This window comes from Leptopilina boulardi, unplaced genomic scaffold (genome assembly GCF_019393585.1).
Source record: "Leptopilina boulardi isolate dan_hultmark-lab unplaced genomic scaffold, ZJU_Lbou_2.1 LbouV2_403, whole genome shotgun sequence".
NCBI classification, from domain to species: Eukaryota; Metazoa; Arthropoda; class Insecta; order Hymenoptera; family Figitidae; genus Leptopilina; species Leptopilina boulardi.
Genome location: NW_026137978.1, coordinates 10,702 through 36,994, shown reverse-complemented (window position 1 = coordinate 36,994; position 26,293 = coordinate 10,702). Strand labels below are relative to the sequence as shown.

General features: G+C 26.5%; 1 protein-coding gene across 1 annotated transcript; it reads left to right on the top strand.

Annotated features, from left to right (window-relative positions):
- Positions 1 to 247: 247 nt before the first annotated feature.
- LOC127289293 (uncharacterized) lies at positions 248 to 26,073 on the top strand (the record flags this gene model as incomplete). The annotated part of the gene is made up of 6 exons (XM_051317141.1): positions 248 to 320; positions 2,409 to 2,804; positions 3,915 to 4,226; positions 23,282 to 23,426; positions 24,579 to 24,761; positions 25,892 to 26,073. Coding segments are annotated over exons 1-6 (1,291 nt in total), but the record flags the coding sequence as incomplete, so codon positions are not given.
- Positions 26,074 to 26,293: the final 220 nt, after the last annotated feature.

Sequence of the window (26,293 nt, the reverse complement as noted above, 5' to 3'; positions counted from 1 at the left end):
AAATTCAAGAATAGATAAATAATATATAATAAATAATAAATAGTAAATAATAAATTCTGCATAAATATGTAAAATTAAAATCAAAAAATAAAAAAGTAAGAATTATTTATTCGTAAGTTTTGAAACACCGCTAACTGTGAAATCTACCTAATACTAATGTTTTCTTTTGTTTTTAATTAACCATATGTTAAATTTTTCCTTTTTGCTTTTTCATGTCAAATTTTATTCTTTTAATAATAATTAAAAAATGGCAAGCAATATTCGGAAACCTATTCGTCACAAGCAAAAGGCAATATTGTCGGGTTTGGAGACATATCGTGGTATGTAATTTAAATATATATCACATTATCTATATTAATAAGTGATTAAATATAATAAAATCTTTTATGGGCATATCTCTAGAACCTTTAACTTTAATGTCCCTCGCATATATTTTGGTAATTTTAATAAATTTTTCGTTGGTTTTTGTTGGAAATATTAATGCTTGATATAATCAATCATTTCCAAAAGATTCCACTTTAATTTATTAAATACATAAATAATTATTTCAATTTTAAAACGCGATTTTTAACAATGTCTACTTGTCCTTAACCATACTTTCTGATGCTTTAAACGATATAGTTTTAGATTTAATAAAAATTACTAATTCTGAAATATGGTTTTTCAATGTTAATTAATCGGTGAACACAGTTTCGCAGGGAAATTAATATTTTATTACTTGTGAAAAAATTTATAAGCTTTTAAAAGTTGTCCCTCACTTTTAACCTTTTCGACCGTAATCATCGTATTTATGATTTTTCTTTTATAAGACAAGCGGCACGTTAAAATAACTTATGGGAAATCAAAGATCAAGTTACTATAATTATTTTGAGACATAATAAATTGATGTGCTTCATGTCTTCAAAAAACTATTATAAGTTAAGTAAACGAAAACACGTGTGGACAAAATTTGAAAACAACCGTAATACGAGTGATACTTCATGAAAATCATATAAAAGCATTCGAAAAGTACTTGTATATATTTTCACATGTGCCATTTAACATCCCGTGAATGTGCTTCGAGAAAAAATACTTCATTGCAAAGATAATGTAAAAATATTCATCAATTACGGTCGACCGTAATCGACCGAAATTTTTTAGAAACAAATTGTTATGTACGAAGTTGCCGATTATAATTTTTTTTATAGAAACTGTCATTAATTATTAAAACCTGAAGGTTAAGTTTTAATGTTTATTTCGAGACACAAAAATGGATCCAAAAAAAATTCATTCTGAAAAAAGATAAGATGCGAGAGAAAAGAAAAATAAAAAAGGAAAAAAGAGAAAAGAAATTGGAAAGTTTACGAATATTAAATTTAAATAGAAAAAAGTCTATGAAAATCGTATGGTAAATTTTAAAAATTACAATTTTACATTTTTAAAACAATTCACTATAATAAAAATCTATTTTAAAATGTAATGTAAATATTCAAATAAAAAATTTATATATTTAGTTAATTTTTGACACATGCTTTTATACCCAGTGCATTATTTCAGTATTTTATTATTCATATAAATATTGAAAATATTAAACGAATTTTATTGCTTTTTAAAATTATAACCCCTTAGAAAATTCCCTTCAACTGTTTTTTATCCTAAAAAGCAAACACCTGTTGAATATTTTTTTGTTACAGGTTAAAAATAATTCTCAATTTTAAATATTTATAACTTTTTGAAGACAACTTGTTTTATATGTCCACTTGTATAATTGGAAAGCTTAGTTCTTGAAATTTATGTAGACAAAGTTTCAATACTGTGCTCAAAAAAAAAAAAAAAATTTTTTTCTTATTGAAAAGTTAAAGGTTTCAAAGATATGCCCTTATATTTTTTCAGGAAATTTATTAGATGACATGTTGGAAAATTTTAATTACAAGGAAATGTTAATTATTTTAAATTCAAAAAATCCTTTGAGGAATGAATATTGTAAGTTTAAATATTGTAAATATAAAGATAAATTTTTAGCAATTAAAATTTTAAAAAAATACATACAAAAATACCTTATCTACTATCTACACCCAATGGAATCGAAATTAATATTCTCAAGGGGTGTTTTTTTTATTTTATTATTTAGGATCTAAAATTATTGTAAATTGTCAAAATTAAAAAAAAATTTTGAGAACTTGAAATCATATTTCACTATGAAAAATGAAAAAAGTAATTTTTAATGAATTATTAATGAATTAATTGTTTTTCAATATCCTATAGTATATTACAGATTTAAATATTTAATATTAACAGAAAAGAATGACAACCTTAAATAGTCTTAAATTCGAAAGGTTATCAGCGGTCCCTCTACTTTAATAGCTGATTCAAAAATTTTACATTTTTGGCATGTGTGATTAAGAAATTTTTGGTCCATATTTTTCTAGATCCTTGGACGGGAACTATCGTGAGGATGTTTTCAATTGCTGGCCTCGGTACTTTAATGGGAATTACTATTTTATTGATTGGAATCTTTGCTTTTGGATATTTTGAAAATAATGATATTGGTACATATTTGACTAACTTAAATGCAGGAGTAATAATGGGAATTGTACTAAGTTTCACGATGATATATAGTGAAAAAATAGTTTACACAGACTTCACGATAAAGAAATTAATCTTCGTATCCCCTGTGATTAGTATTGTTTTCATTATGGGACTTATTCTTGCTCCATTAGCAATGTCAACATTATTGTCACGATTTGAAATTCAAGCTAATCTTTTAGCTATAATGTCAACGTTGTATCCAACTCTCATCATTATTGGATTTTTAAAAGCATCTGGTAATTTTCCTTATAATGAACAAAATAATTTATAATTACAATAATTAGTTTCTAGCTACTAAATTTTTATTTTACAATCATTTTCATTACATGATTTTTTTATATAAAAAAATGTTAATTTAGCAGAATTCTTATTTAATCGAATTTTATATGATTCAAATTTTTAAATGACAAATTCCAATTGACTGAATTTTAATTTATCAGAATTTTTTTTACCAATTTGTAATTAATAGAATTTTTAAGACGCCGAATCTTCATTTGTCCAAAATTAAAAATTACCTAATAATCAATTGACAGAAAGATTTGGCGCAATTTTTAAAATTAACCAATCACGATTTTCTTGATAATTTCTAATTGATTAATTTTAAAAATCTTCATATTTCCACCGGTTTTTTATTCTGACATTTGTAACTTCAGTAACGTCACTGTATATAATAAAATAAATAAAACTTTTAAATGTTTTTAATGATAAAACAGAAAAATTTAATAATTATAATCAGACAAATATCCCACGTATTACAGTAATATATTACTGTAATATTATACGCTTATTATATATATATTATGTATATATTATTATTATATACATACCAATTTCAAAGTTTTTTTTATAATAAAACAGAAAAACATATTAATTTATCGGTCAAATATTTTTTTAAATGATTTTAGAATTTTTTTAATATTACCATTTAATATTACCGTAATATTACCGGTTGATATAACTGTAATGTTACCATAAGGCAGAAATTTTAATATTACAGTAATATTACTGTAATATTACGTGCTGCTTGGGTCAGAGATTATGAAAAAATGTTTATACAAAATTAATTCAAATTAAAATTACTGAGGAAAAAATCTTCACGTGGAACAGCAATATGTTTCATTAGAATAGAGAATGTTTTAACTGAATCAGCTAAAACTGTCACTATTCTAATAAAAACTCCGTCTGTTACAAGTAAAACTTCTTTTCCGTAAACTCAAAACACCTGAATTAATTAATCACACATCATTCTCTTCAACAAAAGGAATATTAAATTTATTTTTGTAATATTCTACATAACTATGCAAACCTCTTTCATCTTCAATAAATGTTAAATTTTTTTATCACAGGTGACTCTAAAAAAGCACATCGTCTCTTTCAAATGTGGATGAATTTCCAATTCGTGAGATTCCGCTATCAAATTTTATACGCTGCAATTGTGTTGTACCATAAAATGATAGCTTTCACAATTAAAAAATTTCGGCCACCTTCTAATAATGAACTTTATGAGTTAATAAGGACAACAGAACAAATAAAGCATCATAAAGAAGAAATAAACCAATTAATTTCAGAAATAGATTGTCATTATGATTTTACTACAAATTGTAATATAGACTTCCTGATTCACATGGAATTAATGCTCCTAACAGAACCTGTTCAAGGTTAATACATTTAAACCCAAAATAATAAAATATTATTATTTATTATTAAGCTTCAGCCTTTCGGCCTAAAAGTAGACTTGGCTAATAATAAAATATTAAAGTTATTAGAATTTACAATTTAATTTAAATTGAATTACATAATTAAAAAAAAATTCTATTTTAGATGAAGCGAGGGACACGGAGTAAAAAACGCAAGATCAATAATAAACATTATTAATAAGAATTTTTATTTATAATATATTTTTTAAATAAAAAAAATTTGAAAAATATACATTAAGGTAGAAAATTAAGGAATTAAATTTTTCAAATTTTTTTTTATTTTTCAAAAAAATTAAATATTTCATATACCTATCTCAATGTTGACACGTTTCATGTGCGTTAAATTTTTTTTCTGATTAACCCTGTTTTATAATTATTGTGAGATCTAATATTTGAAAAGAATTAAATGTGCATGTGTTTGTTGGAATGATGAAAATTTCTATTCAATTTTTTTTAATGCACTAAAATTATAAAAAAATTAATTTAGAATTTTATTTATAATTATTAAATTAATTAAAAAATATTTCTTTTATAAATAAAGCGAATTTTTTATGGTACCCTAAAAATTAAAAAGAAAATAATCTATAAATTTTTTATTAAATTAGCTATTTTTAACCTATCTTTAATTCTATAAATTGAGAAATTTTTTTACATTTAATCATGTACCCCTGTTCCTCGGATTAAACGAATTTTTTTTGGTACCCTAATAATTAAAATGTAAATTAATCAAGAACTTTTTTTAATGAGCTATTTTTAACCTATATTCAATTCTAGAAATTTATTGAGATTTTTTTACATTTATTCATATACCCCTTTTCCCCAGATTAAACGAATTATTTTTGGCACCCTAAGAATTTAAAAAAAATTAATCTATAATTTTTTTGATTTAATTAGATATTTTTAACCTGTTTTTAATTTATTGTTTTTTTAATTACTTAGGGCCAGTTTCACCAACTCCGGTTAAAAGTTAATCATCGATTAAAGCTAATTTAAGCACTCATGATTGGTCAATTAGGGATTTAATTGATGATTAACTTTTAACCGGATTTTGTGAAATTGGACCTTAATATGATAATTTATTTATTGGTTATTTTGTTTAATTAATTAATTTATTTATCCAATTTACATATATAATATATATATATATGTCATAGATACATAATAATATTATTACGAACCTTTAATTCAATTTCTTTATAATTTTCTAATATTTACACTAATCGCTCTATCTGTAGATCAACTTCTTATATCCTACCTAATTTTGAATATTTTTTCTTTAAGAAATTTAAATCTGATATATATATATATATATAAATATATATATATATATATATATATATCAATTGAAATTAAAAAAACAAATGTGTAATGTTTAAACTTTGTCAGATACGTTTGTCAATATTTGTTTCTGTTTTGATAGAATGTTGTTAAATATTTTGAACAAAGCTAACAAACGCTAAAACGAGGTAAATTTAATTTCTTTTTAAACTATTGATTTTTAAAAAATTTTACAACTTGTCACCTATCTTAAGTTTTTTTAAATGTGAAAATAGGGTTAAGAATAATCATAATTTAAATAAATTTTTTTTTATTTTATTAAAAAGAATTATTTTACTATTGCATAAATGTTTGTATTACTATATATTTTTTAACGTTTTAATTTTATATAATTAATAAATAAAAATCGATGAATAGTAATATAAATTCAATATTTAATGAATTATCAAATTCTTTACGTTTAAAAATAATGATCTAAAAATATTTTCAAATTTTAAGCAACATGCAGATAAAAGTTCTATTTTATTAATGAATCAGAGTTTATTACAGATTAAAAAATTTGAAAATTTTGAATTTTTATTATATTTAAAATGCCTATTTTCATTGATGGATACAGCTATAATCCAGATCCCAGAAACGAAAACATCCTTAGGTGAATATTAAAATTTTTAAAAATATAGTTTTACAATTTAATTAAATATTTCTCAAAATCCTGGTTGACACCTAAAATTTCATCTCATTTTATTTATACCTCAGTTACCATAAATATAACACAATACAGGCCTTAGATTAAATGACTTTTATAGACTTTTTTCAATGAATGAAACTGTTTTCGACATTTTTACAATTTTTTTTAACAAGATATTTTTATTATAAAATATACGTTTTGAAATTGAATTATGTAAAAAAATGAACTATGATTTCACTTAAAAGTAAATATTTAAAATGACATTATTCAAGTCCTTCTAAAATTCAATTATTTAAAACATTTTTCAATTGAATATTCTCTAGAATTCAATTATTATCTAAAACTTATAAATAATCATCAGTAATTCATATTTATGAAAATTTTAGTTAAAAATCTCCTGAAATTTTTTTATTTCTAAAAGTATTAAATCGAACTCTACTTAAAATTTAATTGTTTTTATTAAAATTTTTATCTAAAATTCTTTGCTAAATTAATTATTATTTCTTATAATTTTAATCAACATCTTTAAAAATTTAATATTTAAAACATTTTTTGAATCAAAAATTCTCTAAAATTAAATTATTATTTCAAATATTTATAAACTCTTCGGCAAATAAACTGTACGAAAATTAAAATTATAATTTCATGAAATTTATTTATTTTCAAAAATGATAACTCCAGCTCTTGCAAAAATCAATCATTTCTCAAATTTCAAACTAAAGTTTATTGTTCAATTAATTATTTATATAAATTTAATTACATTTTTCTAAAACATAATTATTTAAAACATTTATCAATTAAAAATTCTTTTATGAAATAATTAATTTATCGATAAATACTGAATATTACAATAAACCTAATACTAATAAAAACCACCTTAAAAAAGTATTTTTATTTGTTTATTTAATTTCACTTATTTCAAGTTTTAGTCATACAAAAGAGCAGTTTCGCATTATTATATAAAATATAAAATTAGGCATAAAATTTAAATTTTCGTTAATTCTTTTAAAGCGTGCTTTTCACGCAACAACCCCTATAGCATCCAAACTTTTTGATAATATTGCAAAATCATTTCCAACATTGATGAATGTTTGGCAATATTACTGGGTTAGTCCTTTATTGGTATAAGTAAACAAAAAAAATTTCATAATAAAAAAAATGTTTAAAGATAACGAATATATGATTCTAACCCTTTAATTATGATAATTAAAGCCGACCTACATTTTATCACTTACACTTAGAATTTACTAATTTAATTGCAACACTAAAAAAATTATATTCTAGATTTAAAAATTTCTTCTTAAATAGGCGCCAAGAATATATTATTTACTGTAAGAATATTTCCTCACTTACTTTAATTCGGCACTATTCTTGGCGCCTATTTAAGAAGAAATTCTTAAATCTAGAATATCATTTTTTCAGTGATATAGTATACTTTTTGATTATGGCAGGTGTTCAAAAAGAACAGGAAGGACTGCATGTAAATTTTTATTAATAAAAGAAAATGGGCATTTTATTAAAGGGAAAGAAGAAAATCATACATGCAGTATTTTTAAAACTTTTGGAGAAAATAATAGAAAGGCTAGAAAATTAATGGTTGAAAAGTGCAAAGACATAACTCTTGAACAAAAAACTATTTTCGATAATGTCGTTACTGAGTAAGAATTTAATTATTATATTACCACTAATTTTTAAGTTTCTCAATTATTTATTTTATTATTTATAACAAGATAAATAGTTTTAATTTAAACTGCAATTATTAATTTTAAATTGTATTGCTTCCTCATGGAAAGCATTTTAATATGAAAAGTTTTCAAGTTATATTTTATGATGTAACTTTGTATTTTTCGTCCTCAAGAATCAAAAAAAGTCGTTCCGTATGTGTGAGTGTAAGTGTATACAGAAAGAAGGATTCTGTACTAATCACTTTCATTATGATTCAACTAGCTGTCGAACCGCCTACGTCGGGTCTCGACATCTAGTGGTGCGTGTCCGATAGTATTTTCGTACAAAAAGTATTAGTATTTTCATCAGGATCGTCTGTAAATTGTTCAGAATTTATTTACATTGCTTAAAAATTATATAAATATTTGATTGTTATTTAACCAATGTCAATAAAAACTTATATCTTCCTTAAATTTAAATTATGATTTAAACTAAATTTTACCAAATTAAATTTTTTTATGAAATTTAAACATTTCAATGATATTGTTTCCAAGATGCACCACCAATTTGGTTGGGCCACCAAGAAAATTTTGTTGGTATTTTAGTAACCAAATTATTTGTTTGAGTCAACCAAAAAATTTGGTTGAGTGTTGTTTATTGGTATAACAAAAATGTTTGGTTAGCTCAAACAAATTTTTTTGTTAGGTCAACAAAAATATTTGGTTGATCGAACAAACAGTTATTTTGTAAAATTAAAAATGTTATTCTACCTTATTTCTTTTTTTGTATCCTTTTTATTTATTTTATTATTTATTTATTATCAATTTAACGTTTAATTTATATTTATCCAATTGAAATATTTGTGGACTTTGAAAAATCTCATCTCCGCCTGGGATCGAACCTCTGTTTTAAAACTGAAGGTCGGGAGCTCTGACCACCGGACTACCCATCCTTGTGAGTTCCATCCTTGCAAATCAAATTATTTGGTTGCCACAACCAAAATTTTGGTTAGGACAACAAACGATCATTTGGTTTTTTAGACCAAACTATTTTGTTGTGTTAACCAAATTATTTTGTTGTCGTAACCAAATTTTGGTTGGAATTTAAAAATGTTTAACCAAATAATTTTGTTGGCCTAACCAAATGTTTGGTTGAGATAACTCTACGATTTTGTTTCAGCCAACAAAAATTCGGTTACAAGAACCAAAATTGTCTAACCAAACAATTTTGTTGCAACCACTAAATTTTTCTTCTCAGTGTAGAGGTAACCAGTCATACATCTCACCCACACAGCACCAAAAATTTATCGAATAATCCATCACAAAAATACATGTACTCAAAAGAATACTATGATTAAAAAACGATAATATACTACATTTTCTATGGCTCTTCTATAATATATCCGTCGAATTTTTGCAGTTGTGTTGTTACAAATCTGTAATTTATAATTATATATATAATAGATATAGATAGATAGATAGATTTGTACAAACAAAATAATTAGAGACGTATAAATTCAATTATTACAATAATTTTTATTGTTCGATTTTTTGATTTTCAAATTTTTGAACCAAATACTTTCAATTTGCAATTTGGAATTTTCTTATTTTGACGTAAAAATCTTAATCAGAGATCCCCTAAATTAAGTTTGAAAGCAATTGGTTACAATAATAGTTGTTTCGATTTTTTAACCCCAAAAACTGTTTTATAGCCATATTTCAGTTTTACCTTGTAATTTTTATAAAATTATGCTAAAATGTGACTAAATAACATTTAATACCGAATTATAGAAAGTTTAGAAACAATGTATTAAGAAATAAATAATCTGAAAATTTTTGATTTTTCGAATTTTTAAAAAAGTAGCATATTTTCCATACAAATTAATATTTTTTATTCGGATATGACAAAGATTTTAAGTTAGGCTTATACCTAAGAGACCACCAAGTTTCACTTTAATCTGTCAAACCGTTCTTACGTAATGCTGGAACAAAATATTGCGGACATAGATACCTACAGACACAAATTTTTTTATGGCCATTTTTGACTCCTTGTTATTCATAACGACAAACTATGTCAAAAATTTTGGATTCTGAGGAATGTACTGACAAAATTCTGATTTTATTAATACAGATTATGATTGATTATATGATATTTATATAAAATGTACTATGACCCCCACATTAATTAAGATTAACTAATTTTTTTGCATTTAAAAATTTTTTTAAAATCGTTCTTGTCCATAACTTTAAAAAAAGGGGTAAAACACCTACAAATGTTTTTCATTAATTCAGTGTGTCCAGCGGTCAGGGAAGTCAGGGAAATATTTTAGTCAGTAAAAAGTCAGGGAACTTTTTAATAATTTGCCAAAAATAAACATTTTTTTGTACTTCTCGCTAGACACCCTTTTAATTTTATAGTCTATTAAGTCTTATCATCTTCTGAACTATTGGCAAACATTCCACTGTAATTCAATCCAAAGTTACTGACGTTTTTAAAATTTGCAAAAATCTTTTTTCCCCATAACTTTTAAAAATGTTTAAATATCTAATAGTATATTTTTATATATGCGGAAAAAAGAAATTCATGACTTGATATCCAATGGTGGTAAAATATAACAGCTCTTACTTTGTTAATCGTTTATTTTAATGTCACTTATTATCTCATTATTTTATTTTTATAACATTGGACAGTGATCATGGAATGAACACAAAAAATACTTCTCCCATTAGGAAGCAAATCATACTTCAACTTGTCAGCGGTTTTTCTTTATTATTTTAAATAGTAGAATATATGAGAGGTTAGGCCACTGGGAACTTTAAAAACAAATCGATTTCTTCTATAAAAAGATTCCGGGTCTCAGAAATAAGAAATAATTATTATGAAAGTAAAACATTTTTAAAAGCTAAAATTTTAAATCTGTGCAACGCTCTATTGTGCACTCTTAATACATACGCTGAAAAAACGATATTCCAGATTTTAGAATACCTACTTAAATAGGTGCCAAGAATAAGAATATTATTTTTATTGTAAGAATATTTCCCACTTAATTTAAGTAGGCAATACGTACTTCTCTAGCTTTTGAGTTGTAAATAACGTTTTTTTAATTCTACCCCCACAGCACCGAAACTTTCCTAAAGATTTCCCAAAGATTTATTTGAAATGTTTGGAATATTTAATTGCAATGTTTAGTGAAAATTCTATAAAAATTTAAATTATTAAATTCCTGAACATTTAAATGAAATTTTCGCCTATAATTATAATTAGGCAAAAATTTCATTTTAATGTTCAGGAAAGTTTCGCGCGTTATACAATAAAAATACCTTATATTAAAGAATGATGGAAAATGAAAAAGGAGAAGGTAATTATGTACATTGAGAACATTGCTTATTTGCCTGCCCAGAACGATTTTCGTCATCCGGTCGCCACGTAGGTAAATGTCTAGACCGCGCTGAAAGAAAATGTTTGAGAAAACTTCACATTACGAAAAACGTAATTTACACTTATAAAATTTAGAATTCTGAAATAAGGAATATTCTGAGTACAACCTAATTAGAAAAGTGTATTACATTATGTGTTATTATAAATGTGTATGTTTGTGTGAATGAAATATATTTATAATATAAATATTAATTTAATTTTAAGAAAACTTGATAATGATAAAATATATTATAGAAAAAATTTTTATAGATTGTGGCTAGGGCTGTAACTCTATCTCTACAGGTTTCTTAATAATTTCATTCTACTTCTACAAAAACTTTTAAATTTGAGTCTTTTTTTGTGTTTCACAGTCACCTAACCACTTAATACATTCGCTCTTAAATATAAAAAGATAACAACTAGTATATTTAAAATGAAATCAAGAGTCTCCTTAAGTATACAATCGGCGAAACCGATTGAAAATTGCTAATAACTTCTTTAAAGAAACATTTTTAATTATGCATTATGAGGAAGCCTTAGCATCATGAAGAAGTTTTTTGGCCGTCTTTTAATGAATATAATGTTTAAAAATTACAATAAATTTTTTTTAAATAATTCACATTACAACTTTGATTTTAATTAAATTTCCATAAATTACCTATAACTTTCCAAAATTAGTTTTAAAACTTTTATTTTATGTATCATAAATTACCTTAAAGTTTCATAAATTACCATAAATTACCCTATAAATTTCCAAATAAATTTACAAAATTATATTTTTCTTTTTAAAATTTTGTTTTTTATATTAAAATTTTTTTTATATTTTTATTATGTACAAAAATAGATCATTATATTACATGGGTGCAGTTGCATTTAATTTGTTTAAAATATACCAAAATTATAGACAATTTGTCTGGTCCATTACAGATATTTCATTCTTGACTATCATACTTGAAAGTTATATTATGATTTTCATTTTAATTAAAAAAAATTCTATAATAACAGAAACCAAATTGTACGCTACGCGAAGATTCACCCATATATATATATTTGCCCTATATGTTTTCGAAAGGTTTTTTCCTGCTCTTTCGAATGGTGTAAAAAAAATTTTTAAAAATTCAAATTTTGACCCTTTTTTTGGAAATTAAATCTTTTTTCAAATTTTTTTTTAAGTTTTATTTTTATTTCCTTTTTATTTTTTTTTATTTATTTATTTTGAAAGCTAAAAATGTATATTTTCATCAAAAAAAATATTGAGATGTCCTTTTTTGTTATTTATGAGATATTAGTTAATTAATTAATTAAGGTTAATAAAAAAATGATATATTTTATAAACAAATAAAGTTATCGTAATTCTGACGTTACTAAATGAAAGTTAACAAAATTCCGCATCCAACGAGCCTTATATGAAGTACTTTGGGTTACTGGATTGTTAATAAACAATTGGCTAACACGGCAATTGCTTTTAAAAAATCCTCTAATCCAAAATAGTCCGTATAGGGCTCGTTGGATGCGGAATTACGTCAGCTTTCAATGGGTACCTTCAGGATTGCAATAACTTTATTTATTTGTAAAATATTTCATTTTTTATTAAAAATAATTAATTAATTAATTAATATCTCGAAAATAACAAAAAAAAACATCTCAATATTTTTTGTGGTGAAAATGCACATTTTTAGCTTTCAAAAAAAAAATAAATAAAAAAAATAAAAAGGACCGAACTTAAAAAAAAATTTGAAAAAGGTTTAATTTCCAAAAAAGGGTCAAAATTTGAATTTTTAAAAATTTTTTTTACACCATTCGAAAGAGCAGGAAAAAACCTTTCGAAAACATACAGGGCAAATTTTATTTCTTCTTTCTGTTTAAAAGTTACAAGTCTTCAAAAATTTACTATTTAAATTTTTCAAAAAAATTTAACTTCCTCCTTCTCCGACAGTTTTTGAAAAAACCTAACAATAATTCGTGGTTAAATTACTTACCCCTATGGGTAAGCTATGTGAAAGTTAAAGCCCGATTCGATCAACTTTTTTTTCACTTAGTTCCCTACAGGAATTTTACCTTATATATATATATATATAGTTGATTTTTTAAAATTCAACAACAAATTTAATGAATTTTCATTTGAATAAGATTTTCTGAGAACGGGTTGCCAAACAATCTAAATTACAAAAAGGAGAAGCAGGCAATGCTTAGAGTGAGACATAAAATGGGTTACAGACAGCCAAAATCATTATTAAATTTAGCGGAATTAATGTTCGTCGGGAAAATGTCTTCTTTACAACTATTACAATCAGTTGTAATAAGTGGAGAAGAATCAGCTCTCATTTTCTCAAGTCAAATTCTGTTACAGCAATTGAACACAGTGAAAGAAATTTTTTTAGATGGAACATTTAAAGTAATAATTTAATTATATTTCACAATTTTATTTACTTATTTAACTTTAAACTTTCATTGCCAGTTCAATTGGGCGTTTGGATCATAGAACTTAAGTTATTTCGCATGGAGTGAGGAGGCCCCGGAACGTAACTGCACCCGCTACTTCCAGGGGACTCTGCTTTTCTTTGAAATTTTCTAAACAAAATTATGTTAAATTTTCATTCACAATTATAAATAAATTTACGTGCCATTCTACGATCTAGGCGCTCAATTTTTTTCAAAAAAGGTTTGGCATTCATTGCATAAAAACATATTTTTTAAAAATAAAACTTTTTATAAACAAAAAGAAACCAGTCAATAAACTAATTCTTTAATATGCAAAGTTGTATAAATTTTCCTCCTATGTTTTTATCTGTATTGTTCAGAACTCTTATACCCTCAATTAACATACACTGGAACTTCTGACAATTGCATCTCTGACGATTGCAGCAGCTCACGTAAACGTAAAGACGGCGTCAAGGTTATACCTCTATCTATTCCACATAAGACTCGAGTACTGCAATAGTTAAAGGTTCCAGTGTAGTTTCCACACAGATTGGACAAAAATTACGTTTACCACAATCACCTATTTTACATCCTTGATATAAAAATAACTCTTTTATAAATTTCACTGTTCAAATTATAGGTTACACCTAGAATACCAAAAATGTGCCAATTGTACACAATCATGATGAGGATAATGGACAAGGTAAAAATTTTTATTCAAGAAAAAGAAAATAAAAATTTTATGGGAACATATATCCAATGTGAAAATGATTCGTACGATTTTTAAACAAGTTATAGCGGATTTCATGCAGATTTCGCAAGAATTTTCAATTAGAATTTATATGACGTTTTGAAATGTTTTTTCGTAGAAATTATGAATTATGAATTTAATTTCGTACAATGTTTCATTTGAATATACTAAATTTTTAAGTTTTTCTACATATTGAATCCGCCATTTTGAATTTTTAAAAACTGACCTAAAATTCGTAATCAGCGACCCCAAAAACCCCCGAATAAGGAATACTAAGTAAATTTATCGATTCAATTTTGGGGAAATAGTTTTATCTATTTAGATTCGGATTACAGATCACTGTATGTTAGAGAGAAAAGTTATCCTTCTTGGGGTATCACGTTACCATCTTGGAGGAATATGTGGAGGGATAAATATGTGACAACCTACCCCAAAATTAAAAACATTAATTGTGCACAACAAAAAGTGGACTTCTAGTTGTGCGTGCTGTAGGAAAGCATTTTTTATTACTCTGGGATATGTAAACAAATGATCTAAGGAGGTTTTATTTAATAAAAGAAAAATAATTTTAAAAGAACTGCTGAACTACACAGAAAAAACCTGAACTCAAAATGATAGCGTATGCTACTCATTTTGATAAGCAGCAAAAATGAGTCAGGTTGGTGGCGCCACTGCCTATGTCGTTTAGCATTGACTCATTGTTTCTGCATATCAAAATGAGACTAAGTTTTTTCTGTGTATCACGATAGTAAAGTGAAATATTCATTTTCTATCCTCAAAAATTTAAGCCTCCATTTTTCTCCGTGATCCCATATGAAATCCAATATAGGTTGGATATTGGGAAAGAAAATTCCCTACTGAAAATCCCTGCACAAGATCTTGTACAATTTCCTGTACAGGATCAGCAACTGAACTTGTACAAGTTCTGACCAGTTCCTGTACAGGAAAAAGCATACGAATTTGGAACAAGTTCATGTGTGAGATCTTGTATAAGATCTGGTGCAAGATCTTGTACAAGAAAGATACTTGTACAAGAAAATGCCAAATAAGCAGGCTTTCCAAAAATACTACTCGTTTGCAGATACAAATTCAGGTTTGGTCGCTAGATTCGAAAACGTCTTACCTAACTATCCTTGCCCCATCCTCCCCTAATAAATAAATGTTATCAGGATAGATATATATCTTTTTAATATTTGATATTAAATTTTAATATTTATTTATTTCTATTTAATATTTTGAGATGAGAAACAATTGCCTTAATATCTAAAATCAGACACAAGGATTTTCTAAAATATCAATTCCATTTTTGTAGGTCATTTTTTCAAAATTTAAAAAAAGGTTTTGCGAAAAAAAATTTTACTGTGTAAATTTGATTTTGTTTACAGAAAAAATGTATTCCCTCGATTAAAACTAAATTTTAATTTAAGTTTTAAGTTAATTTAAAAAAAAAATTTTATTTATGGTGACAAAATGACTAGCCAGTAGTAAAATTAAACATTTTTGGTCAAAAAACTACATTTATGATGGAACAATCTCTGAAAATTTCAGCCCAACCAGTTAAATAATTTTTTCCAATCATGTTAATCAAGTTTTTGTCATTTTCATTTGACATTTTGACGCTATAAATAAAAAAAATTTTTATTTTCATTTACTTCAATGTATATGAAATAATGTATAATTATTTGAAAACATTTCAGTAAATTTTACTATGAAAAAAAATTTAAAAATTTTTTTGTAGTAAACTCAGACTGTCCTCCCCACGTGAAAAGATTACCGGTAAACTCCGCGAAGTAGCTCCGCGGAATTTCCGCAGAGGAGCTCCGCGGATTTTCCGCGAAATTTCCGCAAATTTTTTTTTGAATAATAATATATTTATGTTAATATTTAAAATAATATAAAATTAAATTGTGTATATTCTACTTAAAATTACTTTTTAATTTTTAGTTAACAAGTGAGAGAAGACTTTGACACTAATTTTGTTAACAAAAAATTGAAAACTATAAAAATAGGTTCACGGTTATAGCCGGTAAAGATGTATGTATTTTTCTTTTCTACTTAAAAAAGTAATCCCAAAATTGATATCAGATTATTGCATTAAAGAGAGTTAAATATATAATAGATTAAATAGTTTTTTACTTGTATTTATCCTTTTTATAAGACAATAATAAAATTCATTTCATATAAAAATTTTATTAATAAAAAAATAAAAATGCATTTGCCATATGATACTGATTTCTATTTATTTAATAAAATTTATTTCACTCATTATATATTTTAATTTTTAGTAGGGTTAAATTAGGTTACAATTAAAACTTTCAGAAAATAACTTTATAATCTAAATACAGGTTATAAGCTTTTAAAAGGTTTGGAAAAAGAAATGATTTCCCGGTCGTTACCGTTACTTATTGATGGCTTCGTAATATGAAAATTTTATACGACATGTTTAATTTCCCCAAAAAATTGTATTCTTGCTGCTGCCTAGTTCTTGAGTGACATCGATTTGTTATTCTTCTAATGCTTCGTATTTTCATCATGTCTTGAAATGTTAAAATCCTTAAAAAATCCTTACTGATTGTAACCACGAAACTATCCTAAAGGTTATCAATATTTTTTTTCAAAAAATTGACGTGTCTAACAGTAAATCTTATCTCAGTTGTTAACTAAAGTATAAAACGTAATTTAAATAGAATGTATTAAATTAAATATTATATTACTTTAAATAATAACATAAATATATTAATATGCAAAAAAAAAAAATTTGCGGAAATTTCGCGGAAAATCCGCAGACCTGCTCTGCGGAAATTCCGCGGAGCTACTTCGCGGAGTTTACCGGTAATCTTTTCACGTGATCTTAATTAATTGATTTAAACAATTTTAAAGGCTGTGGGTGCTGTGTTTATATTAATGACAAACAGATCAAGCAACTTATATAATGAAATTTTTGGAAAAATCAATTTACTTTGTCCAAATTTTAAAGTCGCATTAAAAGATGTAACAGGAGACGCGGAAGCAGCAGTAATGAAAAGTATAAAAGATACTTATTCAGAGTGTGATTACCATATCTGCTGGTTCCATTCAAAAAAGGTAAATCATTTTTCTCTCTAAATGAATTTTTGGAAATTTTCAGGCAATTGTCGGTTCTATAAGATATTTTCTTTTTCTATTTCCCATACAAACAAATGTATAATTCTTGTTTTCAATATACAAATGTTATTCACTATTTGAAAGATGGCAAGTGAAAAAGGAGTCATACGCCAGTTTTCTGTTTTTACAGAAATCGAAAAAATATATTTAAAAAAATTGTATTGGTCATTTAAAAAAATAAGAAAAACACCCTATTAAAAGTTTCTATAGGCACTCAATTGAAAATCTATACGGGAAACCATCGAATTTTCCATATGGAATTCCATAAGTTTTTACATAGAATCTTATATGGTATTAAGTAATGTATGGGAAACCGCATGTGATTCCCACAGGTTCCCATATGTATATATTTTTATGATTTTGTGGCCTTTGGTCTGAATCCCTTATAGCCATCTTTGTGGTATTTTCATTTTAGAGAAAGGAATATTTTAAACCTTATAAAGTTATTCATAAAAATATTAAATTAAATTTTCTTCTGTTTTCAAGTCCAGTTATAGGGTAAATGAGAGTAAATTCAGCCACACACCAGCAGCCGACAACTTCTTTTTATTATTCTTAAGGGTGCAATCGCAGTTGTAACATTCAAAAAATCGATTTTTTTGCATTTTCTTAAAGCATAATATGTTTTCAGACATATGTCTACAAATTTTTATAATGATTCGGTGAAAATTGTATGAAATATACAAGCTGAAAGGTAGGCGTGTCAGGTCGGTCGAGAACAAGCTAACAGCCATGTGGGTCTTTAAACCTTTATATTTGAATTGGGATTTTAAAAACAGCATCATCTGCCAAAGAATTACTTATATGGTCCAATAATTGATGATTTTATCAGATTTCAAAAAAAATCCATCTTTATAAAAAAGTTAGTTAAAACTTGAAACACGTTTTTCTCAAAACTACATTTTGAAATAGGTGACCACTCTCACTTGAAAACCCCAAGTAGCACGATATATCAACCAGATGTCACGGTGATATCACCGGGGAATGTCACCGTGACATCAGGAAAATGTCAAAATGTCCGCCTTACGGTGATATCACACGGTGACATCAAGGTGATATCACAGTCATATCACGGTGATATCACCGTGATATCATGTTGATATTTTACAGGGATTTAAAATTTTTAATAATATTTAACAATAAATATACTTTTTAGTTAAAAAAACAAGAAACTAGCAAAATGGTTAGTAAATATATACTTTTAAATTAGTTTTATTTTATTATTAAAATACCATGTTATAAAATACCAATAAGAAGCGTCGATGGAAAATTTGATAAATTTAGACCTTAGAATGATAGATATATATTTTCAAAAATGCTTCGTTATGAAAATTGGAGAACAAAATAAAAAGAATTAAGTTAAAATTTCATTATTTTTCTAATAATATGATATCACCGTGATATGACTGTGATATCACGGTGATATCACCATGATATCACCGTGATATGTTTGTGATATCACCTTGATGTCACCATGATATCACCGTAAGGCAGACATTTTGACATTTTCCTGATGTCACGGTGACATCTGGTTGATATATCGTGCTACTTGGGACTACTAAACCGACTGTCATGAAATTTAACATGCTTTTTCAATACATAATAATCTAGTCCTTGATCGAAGGATTAATTTTTTTATGCAAAATTTTTTTTTTTACAGCTGAAAAAGGACCAATTTTTTTTTAGTGAAAATTGAAAGGTAAACTTTGACAGGTCGCCATTTCGTCAAATTTTTTTTTTTTTTTAAATCGCTCCGTCAAGGATTAGATACCGTAAAATGGGGTAAAGTCGGCCTGCGCTTTAAATCATTTTAAAGTTTAACTATTACTTTTTTCCAGAAGAAATCCGAGTTTTATTAAAAATGTAGTTATAGAATTAATGTAAATTAATAAATGAAATACAATATTTAAGTGTTTAAAGCGCCGGCCGACTTTACCCGCAAACGCCGACTTTACCCCATTTTACGGTAATCTTTCAATAAATGTAAATCCGTTTGAATTTTTGATTTCAAATGAGCCAGATTACCATAGTCGTGGTTACCACAAATCATATTTTTTAAAAGGACATCACTTTGACAGGATATAACTTTAAAAATATTTAATATTTTTAACTTTTTTTTTTAAATTCATGTTCAATATATGTATTTTTAAATAATAAATCAATATTTTGAAAAAATTTAATGGTGTACGAGAAAAAAATTCATAAAAAAGATCAATTTTTTGGCGCTACAACTGCGATTGTCCCCTTAATATTAAAATAAATCATTCTTAAAACAATTTTTATATCAAATAACATATAAATTTTCGGAAATTAGGTAATGTTTGTATTGAGCTACTACAATAACTTTGTCAAACTATTAAAATAGGTGACCGACTACTATAGTTCTATGTTTTTCATAATTATTATAATTAATTTTACAATGAGATTTTATTAAAAAAATTAACAAATTTTTCTCTTAAAAACCATTGTGTACAAATTTCGTCAAGAATTAAATAGTATAAAAATTTATGCATAATTATAAATTATTAGCAAAACGTAAATGTTAAAAAATTACATTAGTTTGCATTTAAATTTGAACAATATTTAGAATCATTTTAATTTTTTCAATCGACCTCTTCTTACTAGATATTAAAGTTATTTTTTACGTAGTAAAAATAAAAAATATTAATGATAAATAGGTATATAGCAATAATTATAAACATTTTCTTAAAGTCTTTTAGGGAATACTATGAAAGCAAGTGTCATTTAAAAAACGCAGATGATACAGTATTGAAAATGGCTTACAATTTACCACTACTTCCAGAAGAAAGATATTTTGAAGGTCTTAATATCATATATGAAAAAATCAAAGAATACCCTTTTAGAATTCACACTAAATTAATGAAATTTTTTAATTACCTGCAAAATTACTGGGGAAGAAGAACTAAAAGTTTGTGTATAGGTCATTTAGTCCATAGGACCAATAATCTAAATGAGTCTGCTAACCACAGATTTTTCACAAGACTGGGTGGTTTACACCCAGGTATTTGGAAATTCATAGGTAATATCAATAATTATAATTTAAAATAATACTTATAAAATAACTTTTTCTTATAATAAAAATTTTAATTAATTCTTGTCAAAATTGTATTCCTGGCATGAAAACGAATCGATTGATGTATATTTCTATTGTATAAAGTCAATTGAAGACTTATTAAACTAAAAGCTTATGTTATTTATATATTTGAAAAAAATTTTAACTTTATAAAAATTGATTATTTAAACAAATATGAAAAATTAAAACTAATACCGTAATTTTCTATTACGGCGCGTTTGTATCAATTTCGGTGACTAAAATTACGTGTATTTTGAAGATACCTTGCCCGCCGTAATTAAAGCCAATGGAAATCTTAAAAATGTTTTAATTACGGCAAGGGAAAAAATTTGATCTCAAATAATTAAATTAATAATTATTTAAATGTGCATCTTTATCAGTAATTGTATCAAAAAAAGATTAAACAATTTTTTTTAATCATTTTGCAAGAGTTATATTAAATATAATAGTAATAATAGTTATTTTTTATGAACACACCGTAATTGCTACTTTTACTGCTACACACTTAGAATATATAGTAGTGGTCGAAGTAAATTCTTTAACTGTATCGAGGAATCAATACATTCGTCGTCTCTCAACTAACCTCGGAAGTCACACTTAATGAGGAGATGTTAAAAAAATTATTAATTTAGAAAAAGATTTCCCTTTTTTGAAAATTTTTTTATTTTCCGAATTGCAAAGTAAAATTAATAACATTACATCGTTTTCACTATGTTTTTAATGCAGAGATTAGAATTGATAAGAATAATTGTTGTTTTAAATGTACATTTCTTGAATAAATAATCATTCATTTTTGTTTCTAATTTAATTTTCCATCTTTTCTGCATCCATTTAATTGCTTTTCCTTCATTAAAAGCCCTATAAAAATCATCCGTTTCAGTGCGTTTACAAGCTTATGATCATTTCGGATACCAAAAAGTACTCATATTCAACCCAGATAGCACGTAAGCTTGCAGCAACATTGCGGCAAGCTTGACGCGCAATATTGACAACCTTGCATATCAAACTTGCCGCAGGATTACTGCAAGCTTCAAATGTCCCACCTGACCCAAGCTTGCACATGTTGCGCCTGAAATAGATTTAAATGAAAATTGCTTGCACCCTAAAATTTCTTGCAGATTTTGAGTCTCTGAGGTTCCCAGAGTATTTTCAAAGGAAAAAGAAAATAATCGCCGGAGCCATTTTCGCGAAAAATAAATTTCAAAATTTTTTCATTGATAACACAGCCCTACAAAAAAAGTATTATGTAAGCTTGTAGCAAGGTTGCTAAATAACCTTTATTTATACGTCTAACAAAATTTTTTGTTATGTTTCGTCTAATTTATATAATTTATATAAATTAAACGAAATGTTAAAATAAATTTTTTTTTTAGGTTTAAAGCACGGTTATTTGACAACCTTGCATCAACATTGCTACAAGCTTACCGTGCAAGCTTACTGAGAAATCTTACTATAATCTTATTATGCAATCTTGCGATAATCTTATTGTGCAATCTTGAGATAATCTTATTGTTCAATCTTGCAGTAAACTTACAATGAAATCTTTCGGTAAGCTTACCATGAAAGCTTGGGTCAGGTGGGACATTTGAAACTCTGAGTAAGCTTGTGTCAAATTTGCCGTGCAAGGTTGATAATATTGAGTGGCAAGATTGCTGCAAGCTTATGTGTTATTTGGGGAGATTCTCACTATAATTCGTTTACCAGCTATCGAGTTCGTAACTGAAATCCATTGTTCTGGTATCTTTTATTTTTTACTGGGTAGCGCAAGGTCTACAGTTTCCACAATTATTAATATTTTTTAATAAAAATACATATACAAGTACATTGAAATATGTACTATTTGATAAAATAAACGTCGCTTTAAAAACATTTTAAATAACGGCTGACAAATTTTTTGAAAATTTCAATATTTTTGACTCATATAAAGGTATATAACCCCTTACCCAAGAAGCACGTAATATAACCTCAATATCAAGGTAATATTACATGTAAGATTCGTAATATAACGTTGTAATATTACAGTAATCTTACAGTGATCTTAAAATGTCCGCCTCAAGGTAATATTACCGGTAATGTTACTGTAATATTAAGGTAATATTACAGTAATATTGCAGTAATATTATACCGTAATATTAAGGTAATATTACAAGAGAATATTACAGTAATATTATGGGAACATTTCTTTACGAAAAAATCTACCCATCCAGGGAATCGAACCCCGAACTCAAAGCACACGAGTCCAGAGTTTTACCAACAAGCCAAATTGACTTATAATATATTCACGTTTTTTATGCTTTATGAATAACTCAAATCAGTCTGTAATATTACTGTAATATTACCGTTAATATTACTGTAATATTACCGTTAATATTACTGTAATATTACCGTTAATATTACTGTAATATTACCGTTAATATTACTGTAATATTACCGTTAATATTACAGTAATATTCCCGGTAATATTACCTTGATATTGAGGATATATTACGTGCTTCTTGGGTAATTGTTCTTAAAAAAGTTAAATCTGAAACTAATAAAAAAATTTAATTAATATGTAGATTCATTGGAAAATGTGATAAAGAACGAACAAATTCGCATGAATAACCTTCTGCAAGGTTACATACAAGGAGAATTTATGCGGAAAATGGATATCGAAAGAGACCTAAAGATTCGTGAAGCTATTAGAAAATTGGAAAATGGATGGTAAAATTTCAATATAAAATCAATTTTTACAAATTACTTTTGTAATTCCGACAAATGTCTAATTTCTTACTTCATACATTTAGTATCTCCCCTATTGAAAATTCCTATATAGGATAAGAATAAGAAAAATTTATATCGTTGAAGTTTTTTCGCACTTTGGTAATCAACTTACTAAAAATACATAGTGAGTTTACGAAAAAATAGTATAAAAAGTTTATCCGTGTGGTAAAATGTTGTCTTATTTAAGGAGAGATTGTGGTGATTTTTTTTGAAAAAATTGAATTGTTTTTTTTTCATTTTTGGTCAGTATAACTATTTAAGAACACGGTGAAATTAGTCTAAAGTATTTCCAAGGTTTAAAAAGGATATAATTTGAGTAGCTACATGCAAAAACTCGCCAAACGCGTAAACACATACGTTCTTACTAGTCAATTAGTAGTAAATGACTCAGAGGCACTTACTGCAACTTGACTGTCATTAGATAACTTTAAAATAATCTTTTAGTAGCCAAAGAAGAAACTATGTATTGAACCGCTATCGCCGATTGTGTAAAAATCACTTTTTTGTTTAATTTATACTTAAAACACTTCAAATGCGTTTTTCTCAAAAATGCGTATTTTAAACTTTGTGAAGCTATTATTTTAAATCTATTCAATCAATTAACTTTAAAATTGGACAGAATGTTTCTTGAATATATAGGTTTCTTGTGAAGTAGGATTTTTAAAATCCTACTTCCCTTTAAAAACTTTTTTTAAATTTTAATATTTTAAAAAATTATAAACAATTTAAGTTGCAAAACTTTTGTTCTACTTTACACAATAGTTAAAATAGTGGGTACACATTAAGAAACATTTTGTTCTTTTCATTTCAGATTAACTGTTGCACTTTCGGCAGCCATTTATCGTTAGTTTATTAAAAAAATTGTTTTTGACTCTTTCAGACATGTATTATTTTATAAAAAAAATTGTAAGAAAAAAAAAATTTTTTTTACTATAAAATAAATCTTTAAAAAAACCTCAAAATCACCTTAATCTCCCCTTAAGAATAACAAATCTCTAAAATCTTATTGCATTTTAATGAAAATTTTAAAAAGTGGGGGGATTGAATTTTGACGTTTATGCGAAACTGTTTCTCTCAAATCCTTATAACCAGCACAAAAGTTCTGCTCATGAATATAGTTCTGGTCGTAATCCTAGAAGAACCAACTGGGCATCATGTTGTGAAGACCTCAGAGACTCCATGGAATGCTTTCCTACTTGTTATGGTACAGAAGAGAATAAGGCTACCTAACGGACATTTCGCCTGTGACAGAGCTGAATGTGTGAGGCATCTTGTGTAAGTTAACTTCCCAGACTTTAGAGAATCAAAGCAAAACAATGGTGATTGGAATCCAGGTAAATCTCGATTTGGACGATAAAACTGGAAACTAGCGTTTAACATCGTGACTCTGTAAAATATTGATTGGGCCTTATACTCGTTTAAGCTATTTAAGGCGCGAGGAGGACGGCATATATCCAATTCTCTTGCAGAAAATATTGCAATATGTTCGTCTACCTTTGGTCAAAATCATAAAAGCACGTATAGTTATTGGTTACACTCCTGAGGCATCGAAAGTGACTAGAGTGGTGTTTATTCCGATTTCATACCGATTGGTTTAACCTCCTTCATGCTCAAGACATTGAAGAAACTAATTGATACATTTATCAGACAGGAATGTCTGATAAATCAACCTCTACATTCAGGACAGAATGCCTATAGAGCAGGCTGTTCTGCAGAAACAGCCCTTTATTCAGCAATAAGCAGAATAGAGAAAGAATTAGACGCAGGAGTTTATAAGGTGGGCACTTTCCTAGACATAAATGGTGCTTTTTTCTAACACCTATTGTCAAGCAAAACGCAATGTGGCTATAAGATGCATACCAGATCCATTGATTAGGTGGATAAGAGGTATGCTCCATAATAGAGCCCTGCAAGCAGAGTATGGAGAGGCCAAAATAAATGGCCTAATTTCCTATGGTTGCCCACAAGGCGGAGTTTTGTCACCTCTATTGTGGAGCTTAGTAAGAAATGAGTTATTAGTAGACCTCAATAGCGAGGAATTTTATACGCAAAGCTATGTGGATGACTTCCTGATTGTTTTAAGAGGTCTGTCGTTAGATACACTCTTAGTGTTTCTTAGAAAAATGGAGAGCTAGGAGAAAACAAACAAAACTCACATCCTCTATCTGAAGATCCCATAAATTAATATGGGATAAAACAGAATGATTAAAAGAGTAAAATTCAAAGCTCGCTTTAAAACCATTATTCCTTTGAGAAAAAATTGTGAAAAAGACAGTTCAGTTGGAGGTGTAGTATGAAATACTAATGGATCAAAGCAGGAAAGAGACACAGGATCGGGTGTATACTGTAAGTCTAATACCACTAAAGTGACATTATCTTTAAGTAATTACACCACGGTTTGGCAGACGGGGGTCTGCTGTAATCACTTACGCAATGATTTATCTTGAAAAAGGAAAATCAGACAAAAGAATTAATGTTTATGTCGATAGTCAAGCGGCTATAAACGCCTTGAGTAATCCGACTACAGAATCAAAACAAGTTCCCACACACCACAAAAGCTTACTACAAGTTTACATCAGACTTTCATGTAAGTTTTGTAATATTACAATGTAAACTTATAGTAAGTGTAAGGTAAACTTAAAATATCCGCCATACAGTTACCTTACACAATAAGGCTACAGTAGCCTTACAAGGTAAGCCCACTGCAAGCTTACATGGTAAGATTACTGTAAACATACATAGTAAATTCTTTGTAAGTTTACAAGGTAAACTTACAGTAAGGTTACAGTAAGCTTACATGGTAAGGA